This window comes from Malania oleifera, chromosome 4 (assembly GCF_029873635.1).
Source record: "Malania oleifera isolate guangnan ecotype guangnan chromosome 4, ASM2987363v1, whole genome shotgun sequence".
NCBI classification, from domain to species: Eukaryota; Viridiplantae; Streptophyta; class Magnoliopsida; order Santalales; family Ximeniaceae; genus Malania; species Malania oleifera.
In genome coordinates, this window is record NC_080420.1 from 43674277 (window position 1) to 43687865 (window position 13589).

General features: G+C 35.3%; 1 protein-coding gene across 4 annotated transcripts; it reads right to left on the minus strand.

Annotated features, from left to right (window-relative positions):
- Positions 1 to 924: 924 nt before the first annotated feature.
- On the minus strand, positions 925 to 13303 carry LOC131152710 (nuclear poly(A) polymerase 1). 4 transcript variants are annotated; one of them, XM_058104520.1, is made up of 13 exons: positions 13135 to 13303; positions 12443 to 13045; positions 12223 to 12300; positions 12030 to 12137; positions 10680 to 10742; positions 10414 to 10575; positions 8656 to 8769; positions 8490 to 8552; positions 8064 to 8393; positions 3623 to 3787; positions 2682 to 3530; positions 1807 to 1883; positions 925 to 1254 (listed from the first exon to the last, which is right to left on the minus strand). In XM_058104520.1, exons 2-13 carry the CDS (start codon positions 12557 to 12559, stop codon positions 1206 to 1208), a joined length of 2175 nt encoding a protein of 724 aa, XP_057960503.1. In that variant the 5' UTR covers positions 12560 to 13045; positions 13135 to 13303; the 3' UTR covers positions 925 to 1205. The 4 variants fall into 4 exon arrangements, with proteins under 4 accessions (XP_057960503.1, XP_057960505.1, XP_057960502.1 ...); XM_058104522.1 differs by lacking the exon at positions 8656 to 8769; XM_058104519.1 differs by lacking the exons at positions 925 to 1254; positions 1807 to 1883 and having other exon boundaries at positions 2432 to 3530.
- Between the last annotated feature and the right edge of the window lie 286 nt (positions 13304 to 13589).

A 13589-nucleotide genomic window follows, 5' to 3' on the forward strand; every position in this document is an offset into this window, starting at 1 on the left:
GTCAAATCAATTTCTCTAAAATAGTGGAATCATAGGAAAATAGACCTATTCATTAATCTAATTAATACATTTATTATTCCCTTGTTAATATTTTCTTTATTTTTATTCTCTAGTCAAATCAAACACAACAGGAAGGAGAGGGAAGTGCACTTTTTTTTCCTCGTGCTTTTACTCTTCTTTTCCTTTCTCTTTTGGCTTCTCTTTCCTACCCTAGAAAACCTTCAAAACTCTTCAATATATATATACGGCCAGCCTTTGGAGAGAGAGAGAGAGAGAGAGAGAGAGAGAGAGAGAGGGGCATTGATTGATGAATTGATTGATGCATATTTGTTTGATTTGGGGCGATGGGAAAGAGGGAAGAAGAAGCGGTTGATGTCGGCAATTGGGACGGGACTTTGGCCACCTTCCAGCATGCCAGGCAGAGACCATGCAAGAGTAATATTCCTAATAAAATTCGCAGAGACCATACCAGGCCGCATACAGCATATAAACTCGATAGCCAGCCATAACAAAAGTCAAAACCAAAATCCACCCACGATAGCATGGACCCCCGCCCCACTCCTTTCCAATTGTAACAAACAGAAATTTCTGCAATTTCTTCTTCTGAATCATGCAATTTGACGCGCACCCCCCCACTCGGCCCAAAGGCATTTTGTTTTTATTTTCTGCGTGACGGGGTGACCGCACATCACATGTTTGGACTTTTATGCGCGTTTGGCTCTCTTTTTCCCTCTCCAGCGTTCATTTCCCTACTAACCATATGCAAAGCAAGTTGGTCCATGGACCCGACACATATCCTACCATATCCAAACGCAGCGCAAGAGAAATCCAACTCCGATATAACAAACATACGCTAAAACAATAAAGCCCCTTCCCTTTCCACAAGAATGTACAAATTCTAAAAAAATAAAAGGCCATTCCAAGTTGAATGCACTCGCTACGAAATATGTTATTCCTTCCAAAATATGAGAAAGGGGGGAAATTTTGCAGAGGTAGCTTTTCTACATACAAGAAAATGGGAAGTTCTTCGCATTTATTGGGTCCACAGCTCTGTTTTAAGTTACAAAAAATCCTTAGCAGACCCCTCATATAAGCCTCCGCATGCAGGCAAAGAGGAAATTTTGAAAAGACGAAAAAAAATAAAGATGAATTTACAGGTAGTGGATATGATTACGAGTTCAGCACAAGCCCTCATCTCTTCATCATCATCGAGTACTCTGTCCACTTGCCTTCACCAAAGAAGTAAAGTTCAACCTGCAAAGGAACGGCCAAAAACATTCACCAGCTTGCAAACTGTTTCAACTTCCCTTTCAGATTCCGTGGGGTATTTAAGAAGAGAATGAAATAAACAAAAAATATAATCAAAATTGTATATGAAATATAATAATTAGAGATTAAAAAGAAAAAAAAAAAACTCATGCAGAAGCTTTTGTAATTCTATCTAACATGGAATAAGATACAACTAGATATTCCTTTGGTTAATTAGAGAACAGTCATTCCTATCTATTCCATGATACAGAATATAATAAGTCTTTGCATTATTGTTTACAATATGGTAATGACAATATACGTTTTGTTTTGTGAACTATGGAACTTTTAACATTTTAACTGTTCTACTTTGAAAAATAGATATCTGAAGAATATACATTAAGCCAACCAAACTGAACCTAAATAGTGTGGTAAAAATGCAGGCTTTCTCAAAGAAAATATATAACTCCCAGCCCCCTTTTTTATTTTTAAATTTTTTAAAGAACACATGCAACTCAATCTGATTTTGAGTTAAAAATTTACCACTGCATTAATTACCTGATAAGCGGCTTCCGTGGGATCATCGATGCAGAAGGAAGTGCTCTATCACTTATCGGTGTGGTCAGATCAGCAGGCTTAATTCAGGTAAGAATAGGGAAAATGTCAGTTTTAATGGGATTCCAACTAAAATAACATATCATTACCCATATTGAAAGACTAATCATTCAAACAGGAAATCAAATTTAGTGAAAGGAGGCAGTAATGCTTTTGCAAAATAGGACATGCTTCTAACTGATGCATCTTAAACCCATCAGACCAAAATGACAGAGATGCAACAAAAAACTCAGCTGGATAACATTTAATGTCAGGCAAAATGCAGAGAGATATGCATGAGTAAGGTTAGAAACACCATATACATAAAGTATGCAATTTAAGCTTGATGAGTACGCCAAACACATCATTACTTTAAGGGTGCATTTGTTTCGCTGGCTAAGCTCTTTATAGCCCATTTCTGATGCAATCAAAAAAAGAGAGTATGCACATGGACTAAAGCTGACCTGTCCAACCAACCCCCCCCCCCCCCCCAAAAAAAAAAAAAACCAAAAACAAAAACAAAAGAAAAAATCCCACAGAAAACCAAAAATATTTTACTTATGTTTCTCTTAGATGACGAATCAAACCAGGGAAATGTTTAATTATCATAGTCAAGACCTGAGGAACCATAGCTGCTGAAACAAGTGCACCCCAAAAGTAAGCTTAACTACATAAAAAATATACAGAAAGCAAGGCTGCATAAGAATTAAGAACATTGGACAACTTGCCCAATTTTTTATAAAACACAGATGTATATCAAACACACGTAATTTGAATTTCCATGGAAAAGTTAAAGAGAAAATACGGGAAGCTAAATATACAGGGATTGCAGGCAAGACCTCAAGCTCCTCCAGATCCCCATTCTGGAAGATATTAGAGCAAGAACCAACTTTTGTTGTAGCAGCAGCTCCAAGCTTTGCTGGTGGGGACAGCACGGGGCTGACTTCCAAGCTGACACCAAGATCTTGTGCTTGATCAATCAAGCCTTCTTTATCTCCAAGCTCATCAGGTCCTTTCAAGCAGCTTTCATGACCTGCCAATGTGCCAGAAGAGTTCCCAACAGGGTTTTTTGCCTCTTCTGAGCTTGTTGAACCATCACTACAAAAAGAGCCAATAGCTGGGCTGCATCTAACAAATTCTTCAACCTCCTCACGACGGCATGAAGATTTTGCATGATACCTTGATGCCCTGTCATCTGCATTAGATTCACATTGTTCTCTAGTTCTAGGTCCCCCAAGAAAATCTGGATCCATAACGTCTGATGACATATGCACAGATTCTTTTACAGCATTAACTTCATCTCTCTTTCTCTTCTTTCCATCAACAGCAGCACCATCCACCTGAACAGCACTAACCACCTTCGGTTTCAAAACTGACCCACCCTCCACAGCTACTTTCACAGGATGAGAAGGCCGGACTCCAGCAGGGAAGACAAAATGAGGAATGTTTTTGCGTCTTATATGACATACATGGATCCACATGCCAAGCTTCCAAGATGTGTACATCCCAACAGAGTGTTTAAACTCCTCAACCGTTGACCTTAAATCAAATTGTTCACCTTCCTGAGCAGAAGCACCTTGTTTACGTCGTAAACCCATGAAATAACAGCAATGGAATTGTCTAGATTTGTCTGAAAAATTGCCAGGGTGTGGATGGCATTGAAGCACACCACGTGTGTCCCTCTCAATCTAGGTTCAAGTTAAACGGTGAAAATTATAAGAAACTAAAAGGAAAATAATAGCTTAGCTAAGCAAATAAGAAAACAGAAAATGAATCTCACCTTTAAAGTAAGCAGACGAAGTCGAGATTCAACCCAGCCTTTCCAGTTCCTCAAATCATCATCATTCCCGGCAGTAATATCTATCTGCAGATAGTTCTTATATGCTTCAAAGAAAAGGAATGGCTCAAAAAGATTAATCCAATCAGCCCTGTTTATCTCCATGGCCTGCAAGCATCGCAAACATCAAAGCATGAAAATTGTGCTTTGAAAAACATAAATAATTAGAGAAAATGCAAGAGAGGAGGGGGGTTATTCAAATACTTAGTCCAACATGACCTAGACTAAAGAGAAAATGCAAGAGAGGAGGGTGGTTATTCAAAAGCTTAGTCCAACATGACCTAGACAACCAAATCAATAAAAAAATGGGTGACTTCAGGCCAACTACATATAGATTATGATACTTGAGAATTAAAATAACCAATATTTCTAAACCAACAATGAGAGTAAATTTACAATCAACATTAAATCATATCATGTACATTCATTCATCTAATAACGATATCCTACAGAAAAATTGAAGTCTTTAATATGTAAATTGTAAAGTAACACTCAGAAGGACAACAAACGGGAAATATCAGCCATCAAGTCACATCAGCAGCCCCTTGTCAAGAATCAGACCACAAAGTCCTAAATCTAATTAACTCCAATTTTTTACATACCATATAGCTTTCAAAGATTTTTAGTGGACTTCATCTGCGAACATACAACATAGGGCATGGAAATGAATTTTATATTGGTTTTTTCACATCACTGTTATGGGGAAATAAAGAGGATTATTAGTTTCTCACCCTTGCTAATGATTCCATATTTAGTACAACAGCTGGGACCAAATCATGCATGTAGACTACATCACCAACCTTCCTCACAACATTTTATATCCAAACAAAAGGGAAAAACAATGCCACAAAATCTATTCAACAGGGATAAAAAAAAATTAATCACAATTATTAAATGAAAACCTTCATCCCCACTTTCAGCTTCTAAATTTTTTATTTTCTTAAAACAATAAATGTAAATATTGATATAGTTCCTGCTAAGAACAGAGAACAGCAAACAACGAGATGAAAGAGCCATGGACACCATCCCCTTTGCTTTAAGCTAAGAAAAAATGCTTTGCAAAAGTATATGATTCCCTTGCAACAAAGTGTAGACCTTTTGGCGTTGCAAACATTGGTTGCAACATTAGTCAAAAACAATTGCAGATTAGGTCTTTAACTACATCCATAACCAAAAGAAACCCATCCAGCCCAACATTGCTAATGAACCAGAGTAATATCACTGACCTCTTTTAAAAAATTAAAAGAAAAGAAAAGTCAAGACCACGCAAAGAATACAGCCATCATTATAGACATTAAAACTCCACAAGCCATAAAGTATTGCAACATCAGAGGGGTTCTCTATATCCATTTCAACAGCTCCCTAAGAGATGCGTCAACTCAAAAATAATAAGCTGGTCCACATACCCCAGGAAACATGATTAACATATGCCAATTTCAAGTTGTTTAACATGAAGACAAATCTTGTTACATGCATGTGTGACAACTGAAAACTGCCAATATTCAAGTTTTATTTTACAAAGCAAAATAGAAGAATTAACAAAAATTGATAAATTAAATTTAAACTTTGGTACACTGGAAAAGAAAAACTTAAGAATGGAGTAGGAATTAATATAGACAAAAACTTAAAAGATAGTGTTGTTGATGTAAATATAGTAGGGGATAGAATTATAAATATCAAGATGCAATTAGGACAAGAGATAATAAAATAGCATTAGTGTTTATGCTACTCAAGTCGGCTTAACAAAAAATCTTAAGAGACAATTTTGGGAAGATATGAATAGTATTATATAAGGCATACCAGGGATTGAGAAAATATTTATAAGAGAAGATCTGAATGGACACGTTGGAAGGGATAATAAAAATTATGAGAGGATACATAGAGGATATAGATATGGAGACAAAAATGAGCCTGGGGAGATGATCTTAGACTTCTCTATATCATATAATTATAGTACAATGAATATTTGTTTAAAGGAGAGAGAAGAACAATTAATAACCTTAAAAAGTGGACAAAATAGAAATCAAATAGATTTTTTTTTTTTTTATTAAACTAGGAGGGTAGGTCGTTTATCATGCAAGGATTGTAAAGTTATTCCAAGTTAAAGTCTTACCACACAATATAGAGTCTTAGTGTTAGATATATATATTAAAAATGGAAGAAAAAGTATAAAATAAACCACTGTAAGATAACTAGGTGGTGGAACTTGAAAGGAGAAAATATAATAAAATTTAAAGATAAAATGATCAAAGATGGGGATTGGACTATAGAGGATGGAATAGATACAAATACTATTTAGAGTAGATTAGCTAACTCTATTAAAAAGATAGCAAAACAGATCTTAGGTGAATCAAGAGGAAGATTAAGTTGATGGTGGGATAAAGATGTACAAAAGGCCGTAAAAGAAAAAAAAATTTAGTATAAAATGTGGCAAATATGTAGAAATAGGGATAATTTTGAAAAGTATAAGGAAGCGAGAAAAGATGCAAAAAAGGCCGTTAGTATAGCTAAATATAGATAATTTAATAGTTTGTATGATAGATTAGATAGAAAAGAAAGGGAGAGAGAGATATTTAAACTTGCTAAAGCTAGAGAAATGAAAAGTAACAACTTAGGAAATGTAAAATGTATAATAAATGAGGATGATATTGGATGAAGACATTAAAGAAAGATGGCGAAGTTAATTTAGTAAGTTGTTTAATGAAAACCAAATTTAAAGCCTAAACTTAGAATTGTCAAATGAGGAAAAGAATAAAAATATGAAATTTATTTGCAAAATTAGAGTTAAAAAAGTTAAGGTTGCACTAAAAAAGATGAAAAATGGGAAAGCTATTGGACCAGATAACATCCCAATTGAACATTGGGAATGTTTAAGTGATAACAGAATTATATGGTTAACTAATTTATTTAATATAATTACAAAAACTAAGAAAATGTCAAATAAATGGAGAAAAAACATTTTAATACCTATATACAAAAATAAAGGAGATATTCAAAATTGTAATAACTATCGTGGAATTAAACTTCATATGATGAAACTATGGGAAAGGGTAGTTGAACAAAAATTAAAGTTAGAAACGAAGGTCTCAAAAAATCAATTTGGTTTTATGCCTAAGAGATCTACCATAGAAGCTATAGAAGATTAATAGAAAAGTTAAGGAAAAATAAGAGAAATGTGCATATGGTATTTATTGACCTAGAGAAAGCATACGATAGGATACCTAGGGAATTTCTATGGTGCGTTTTAGAAAAAAAAAAATAGTGTATGTAGTAGGTATACTGATGTCATTAAGGATATATACGGTGGAGTAATGACTAGTGTACAGAATATAGATGGAGAAACTAGCGAATTTCCAATCACCATAGGTGTACATTAAGAATCTGCTTTGAGCTCTTATCTTTTTGCTTTAGTGATGGACCAACTGACTAAGAGTATTCAAAAGAAGGCTACATGGTGTATGTTGTTTACAGATTATATTATATTAATTGATGAAACTAGGGACGGAGTAGAGACTGAATTAGAGAATAATGGAGAGAAGCTTTGGAATCTAGAAGCTTTAGGATAAGTAGAAATAAGACAGAATATATGAAATGTAATTCTAATAATGGTAGGAGGAATATTGGGGAAAAAGTTAAACTTGATGATAAAGAAATAAATAACATTTGTAGATTTCGATACTTTGGATCTATTATGTAAGTTGAAGGAAAAATTGAAAATGATGTATTACATAGAGTTAAAGCAGGTTAGGCAAAATGGAGAAGTGCTTCAATCGTGCTTTATGATCATAGAAAACCCTCAAAATTAAAAGGGAATTTTATAGGATAGCTATAAGACCAACTATGCTATATGGATTAGAATGGTGGGCGACGAAAAAAACAGAATATCCAAAATGTAAAAGTTACTGAGATGAGAATGCTTAGATGGATGAGTGATAAACATTGAAAGATAAATTAAAAAATGAACATATTCGCGGTAGGTTAGGTGTAACTCTTATAGAAGCTAGGATAAGGGATGGACGACTCAGTTGGAATGGACACTTGCAACACAGGCCACATAGTGCGCCCCTGAGGAAGAGTTAGTTATTGTGGGGGGCAGAAGAAAGGGTAGGGATAGATCTAAAATAACTTAGAAGGAGATAGTAAGTAAGGATTTAATATCCATGAATCTATCAAAAGAAATGGTTCATGGTCGCATAAATTGACGGAAAATAATTCATACAACTGACCCCACCTAGTGAGAGTTAAGGCTTGGCTTCTTTTTTTTTTTGTTAAGGCAGCATCATTGTTAAATATAACTAAATAGCCAAAGCAAGCAAAGACAAATAAATTCTTAAATCCCATGACTTCAAGATCAATATACAATGTGACAGCAAATAAAAGATACCTCACAAATATCATTTCCCCTTTGAAACTCTTCTGTCATGATACGCAATGTACTTGTTGACACATTGTAGCTGGAGTTCATGCAAGGATATGCAGGAGTTATTATAGGCATCAAATGGTGCCGATCTTTAACATTTCTTCTAGGATCCCAAATAGGGAGTCCCAAAGTTCCTTCTTCAATGGAACATAGCATGACAGGGTTAGGCCAGCGCCACTGCGTAAACACCCTGAAGAACCGAGAAACCAGCATACTAGGCAATGCATTTGGATATAGCTGGCATATGCGAGCAACTAACAATGCCCAATTTATACCACCAAGAAACCCTGCAACCTGGTAAAGAAAGAAACATGGCATCCATAACCTGCAAATAAATAGTTAAAAAACAGCAAAGCCCCATACCAAAGGTATCAAGTAAATTCTCCTTACATTCGAATAAACTCCACGACGCTTTGCCCAAAATTTCATGCATCTCAGTGCAGTGCGAAAATTCTAAACCATATAAAAGAGATATTATCAGGAAAATATACTCTTTTTGTGCGAGTTTATTTGCATGCATGTGTGCAAGTGTCTACAGGCATGAAACAACAGTAACCTGAATGTTTGGGACCAAAAATAAAATTTGGTCAGTAACTCTGCAGCCATTGAGACTACGAACAGTCTGCTCATCGACATTTTGCAGAATAGACTCTTGTGAAATATCCAGGTCCTGCAATAGACTTGGAAATCTGGATCAATGATTCAATAAAATCCCACACCATTTTCATCACAGATGCCTCTTTTCGAAAGTCTAACAGAGCTTGGACGAACCCCAATTTCTTCTACATATGTATTCACAGTTCAAAAAAGTTGGATTGGACATGACCACCATCACATCCAATCCTACACTGTAGAACCATGACACAACTAACAACAAATTTAAAAATTAAAGCAGAAACAGAAAAGTTTTTCTCATTCATTGTACATGTGTCCTATTTAAGGCTACATCCTAGAATTGGATATTATGATAATTGAAAATTTTCCCTAACAAGAAAAGAAAGATTTATTTATAGGGATAAGTCACGTAGAATAGGATAACAAGACATCCCCATAATGTTGGAAAAAAAAAACAAAAAATGATAGTTCAGTCCTTTTTGCAAGTACCTAGAGAGATGCCTTTAAAAAATAATAAACAATGAAAACGCACACGACTATATTAGAATATCCTCCACAAAAGGAGAAGGCATAAACAAGATATTTTAATATTTTACCTCATGCAAATACATGTTTTTTTTACAGTGGTAGGAACCCCCTTGGTGCCTTTTAATGACTGTCTCACTATTCATTCAACACCCACCCCCAAAAAAAATGAAATAAAACGAAATAAAAATAGGACGGAAAAAAAGAAAACTTGAAAATAACAGAACTTACCCATGGTTTTAAATAAAGGCCGCGACCGTTACGTAACGCCGTTACGTAACGGTTTTTTGGGTTACCGATACCGTTACACACCGCGAAATCGGTGGGAAGAAAAATCACAGCCGTAGTGGCCGTTACGGACCGCGACCATTACGTAAAGGCCGCTACGGCCGTTACGTAACCGCTACAAGACTGTTACACAAAAAAAATATTTATTTATTTATTTACCTTTTCTTCATATTTTAAGGCTTAGTTTTGTTATTGTTGTTCATACTTTTTCTCTCTTTCATATATCATTCTCAATATACCAAGTGGCAAGAGGGGGAAAAGATTATGATGAGGATGACAATGATACAAAATTTACTATTTCTTTAAATACTCAAAATAGATGCATTAATAAACAATTTCAAAATACTAACTTGTTAGAAAAATATATTTTTTTTTATAATATTAGTAATGTAATATTTATGTTCTTTACTTTTCAACTTCAACCTTCTTTCTTTTTTGGCTATTTTATATTTATATTATTCATATGTCTTATGTGTCGAATAGATTAATGGAGTGTATAATGTATTTTGTTTTATTAATTAATTTAGCACACATAAGAATTTATCACATATAAAAACAATGAGAAGTATAAATACGCGCACACACACACGCACACACACACGTACTTTTCTATCAATGGTGGTCTAAATTAAATGTAAACTTGTTGTCATTACCAAATAACTTAATTACTCGAATTAAAGGATCCAATATACACTAAAACTCTTTCTAAGAATGGCTAAAACATGCAAGTACACTAATATGCACAAGGTTGTGCGTGCTTCAAAAAAATTCACGGCCGTTACACCCGCTTCCTGTTATGTAACATCCGCTACTCCCGCTTCCCCTTACACCCGTTACCGTTACGTTACGCTACCCGCTACCGCAATTTAAAAGGTAAGTTACTTACCTCAGGGATAACCCAGAGTGCCAGTTGCGCATAAAGAAGGTCTATAGAAACACCATTGAACTTGAATTTCATCACAGGAACATGGGCATCTGGTACAGGGTGCAATTCTTCTATTTCAGGCATATCATCCAGCATGCTATGAAGCTTGCCAAAAAAATCTTCCTGCAATTTTAAAAACGTTATTTCCTCACATCAAACACTTTCTCTAAATGTATAGAAACAAATTCAAGCATTGTTGCTCCTCTAGAGGCAAGCTTTTATCATACATCACGAGTAGCATGTCTAGGTCCCACACACAGCGTGTCTATATCTGCACCAGGGCCATGGACCTATTTGACAAAAAAGAAGAAAAAACACTCAAATTTCTTTAGAACATAAATATTAGCAGAATAATAGGTCTAAAATTTCAACCAAACTTTTGAGCTGCATAATTTTAAGGGCCATGGACCTATCTGAGAAGAAGAATATAAAAAGAGACTCAAATTTGTTAAGAACATAAATGCTAGCAGAATACACAACCCTAATTTTTTACCTTTGTAATTAAAAGTTTCATTTGGAAAACCCTGGATTATCCAAGGACAGTACTATTATGATTGACAAATTTTGTGATAGGAGATAATAATTCCTTCACTTTCAAGTTCTTTCGATTTAGCTTTAGAATTTATCTCTTCATAGTTTTTTCACTCTAATTCAGGTTTACAAAGGCAAGCTGCTTGCACACACCCATCTTTCTATACAGAATTGTCAACCCCTGCTTAACCAACCAAACACAAAAGAATCTTAACAGAATGAGATGAGCATTACAACAATGGACATCAGCAGTCAATGACAAAGCACATCTCTATTATCAAAGTGTTGACATAATGATTGTGACTACAAGAACGAGAAAAACTTTGGATAAGCCAACCATGCATACTATCATCCACTCGCAGAGAATAAAGCAAGACCATGCTCTTTTCTATTGAGGTGGTTGTGGTTTTCTTATTTATCAATCTTACAAATTTATAATACCTTCTAATTTCTCAAAATACATTTGCAGTTATACCATGCCATCCTTAGGTCATTGATAAAATAGAGGCCATTACCCATTTTATGACCCCTCTAAGTGGGTCTCAAGAGGCACCAGCATTTTTAGATGAAATGGCAACCCTCAACAGTCAAGACTCTAACTTACACACCAGTGCTTGACAACCAAAGACACAGCTGCACTAGGCAATGGTCTCTAGGTTTTACATCAAATGAATCCACATGATATTATTATTATTATTATTATTATTTGGATAGAAATCCACATAACATTATTAAGCTACCCATGAACTAGCAAGCTGGCCCCAAACAACCAAGAAAGTGCTACACAGGCTTTTGGCAGCTCAACACTCCCCCAAGACCCTACTAGCATTGAGAAGTAGATGACCAAGTATTATGAACGTAATGACCACACCACTCCACCTACCCCTGCCCCAAAAATTCTTCACAGGAAACATCCCAAACATGCAACAAGTGCCACCATTACCAAGAAGATATTGTGGCATTTATTTCTAGAGCAAGTACGCCAATAGAATTAGAGGCAAGTAAAAACAAAAGAAAAGAAAGTGAAAGGGATATAATATTCATACACCAAGTCGGTAGGATCCAAAGGTGAAAATCTTTGCATTTGCTTCCTGGACCAGCTGTTCATTGAATCCTTTAGCACGACTAACATTTTTCACCCATATCTTCACTATCTGATTAATTTCACAATAAAATATTATTAAAAATGATAGCTATAATCAACACGTATTAGAATTAGAACTGGCTCAGGGACTCAACCTGGTCTAATCTCCCCAGCACTTCCTCCCTTCTTATTGCCTCTTCCCGACTTTCATACAATCCAGCATCTGCTAGAAACTGATCATCCAAACTTACATCACATATTTACATCCAACTAAAAATAAAAATAAAAAAGGCAGTTTCTGCTATAACTAGTTCTTATTATAAAATTGAAAATCAACAGGGAAGAGAAGAAAAGTCACTGTTGCACTACGCCAACCTTTTCCAACTCGCAGTTCTTGGTCACATCGAACTCAGAGGGACCAGCGACAGAAATTGGTTCAGATAGCCCAAGTCGGGGTGCATTTGCCGGATTAATTGATCCGGGACTACCCATTAATTCCTTTCAATAACGGGTATGTTCTGAATTATCACCGTTATGTATTCACACCCTTAACCGAATTACCAATATGTCTCGCAACTTTGTCCCTTTGTTCCAGATTAAGAACAAGAGACTCAAATCAAAAAATTAATGTAGCAACCAACAAAAGGAAACACAATTCTAAAAGAAAAATACGATGATAGTCAATAATTGCCAATTGTTCGCCAAATATTCATTAAATTCGAGCGGCTACAACGAGAACATGCGTACAACAAAAAGCAGACCGATAGATTTTAAAGGAAACCAGAACACGAAACAATCCAACTCCTCTAAGCCTTCCTCCTTTCCTATCTACACATAAGGGAACAAATACAAATCCTAGCCTAAATAAAAGCCCTCGAAACCCAAACCCTAACGCAGAATCAAGAGAAATCCTCCGCCGGTGAAATCGCAAGCGAAAGTTCTAAACGCGGACTCAATCTTGGAAACGCGTCCGAAACCCTAGAAAACAAAGAAATTGATGAAAATATTAGAACAGAAGGAAAGAATTTGATGATAATAATATGATGGCGCGAGGAAGCAAGTCTTACGCAGAGATGGAGATGGATATGGAGAAGGAGATGAGATGGCGGATTCGAATTTCAGAAGGAGTCGGTGCTTCGCTGCGCGGAGAGGGAGGTCATGTGCCTGTGACTATTGCTCTGCCAATTGCCTATTGGTAGAGGAGGAAACGTCATAACTGGTATTTTGCATTTATACAGTAGGTGTTTTGCATTTATACAGCAATAAATAACTAAATCTTTAAATTTTACAGCGGTAGAAAGTGGGGTTTTAATTTCTTCCCCTACCCCAAAAGTTTGAATTTTTTTTTTCCAAAAATGATGCTTTTGAAAAAATATTTCTCAAAATAAACATTTTCAAATATTTGAATTTTTCTTAAATGGGATAAAAAAAAAAATTAAAACCGTTATTTGATTATGAAAATAAAAATTAAAAAGCTAAAAATCAATGACCAATAAAAGTCTAAAAATTAGGATTTTTGAGT

Excerpts from the sequence above, each read along its gene's own strand:
- LOC131152710 (XM_058104519.1), bottom strand. The coding sequence starts at position 12,559 with ATGGGTAGTCCCGGATCAATTAATCCGGCAAATGCACCCCGACTTGGG. Across the intron at positions 10,576-10,679 it reads CTAGACATGCTACTCGTGAT|GAAGATTTTTTTGGCAAGCT; the intron begins GTATGATAAAAG and ends TTAAAATTGCAG. Across the intron at positions 3,788-8,063 it reads GGGGAAATGATATTTGTGAG|GCCATGGAGATAAACAGGGC; the intron begins GTATCTTTTATT and ends CGATGCTTGCAG.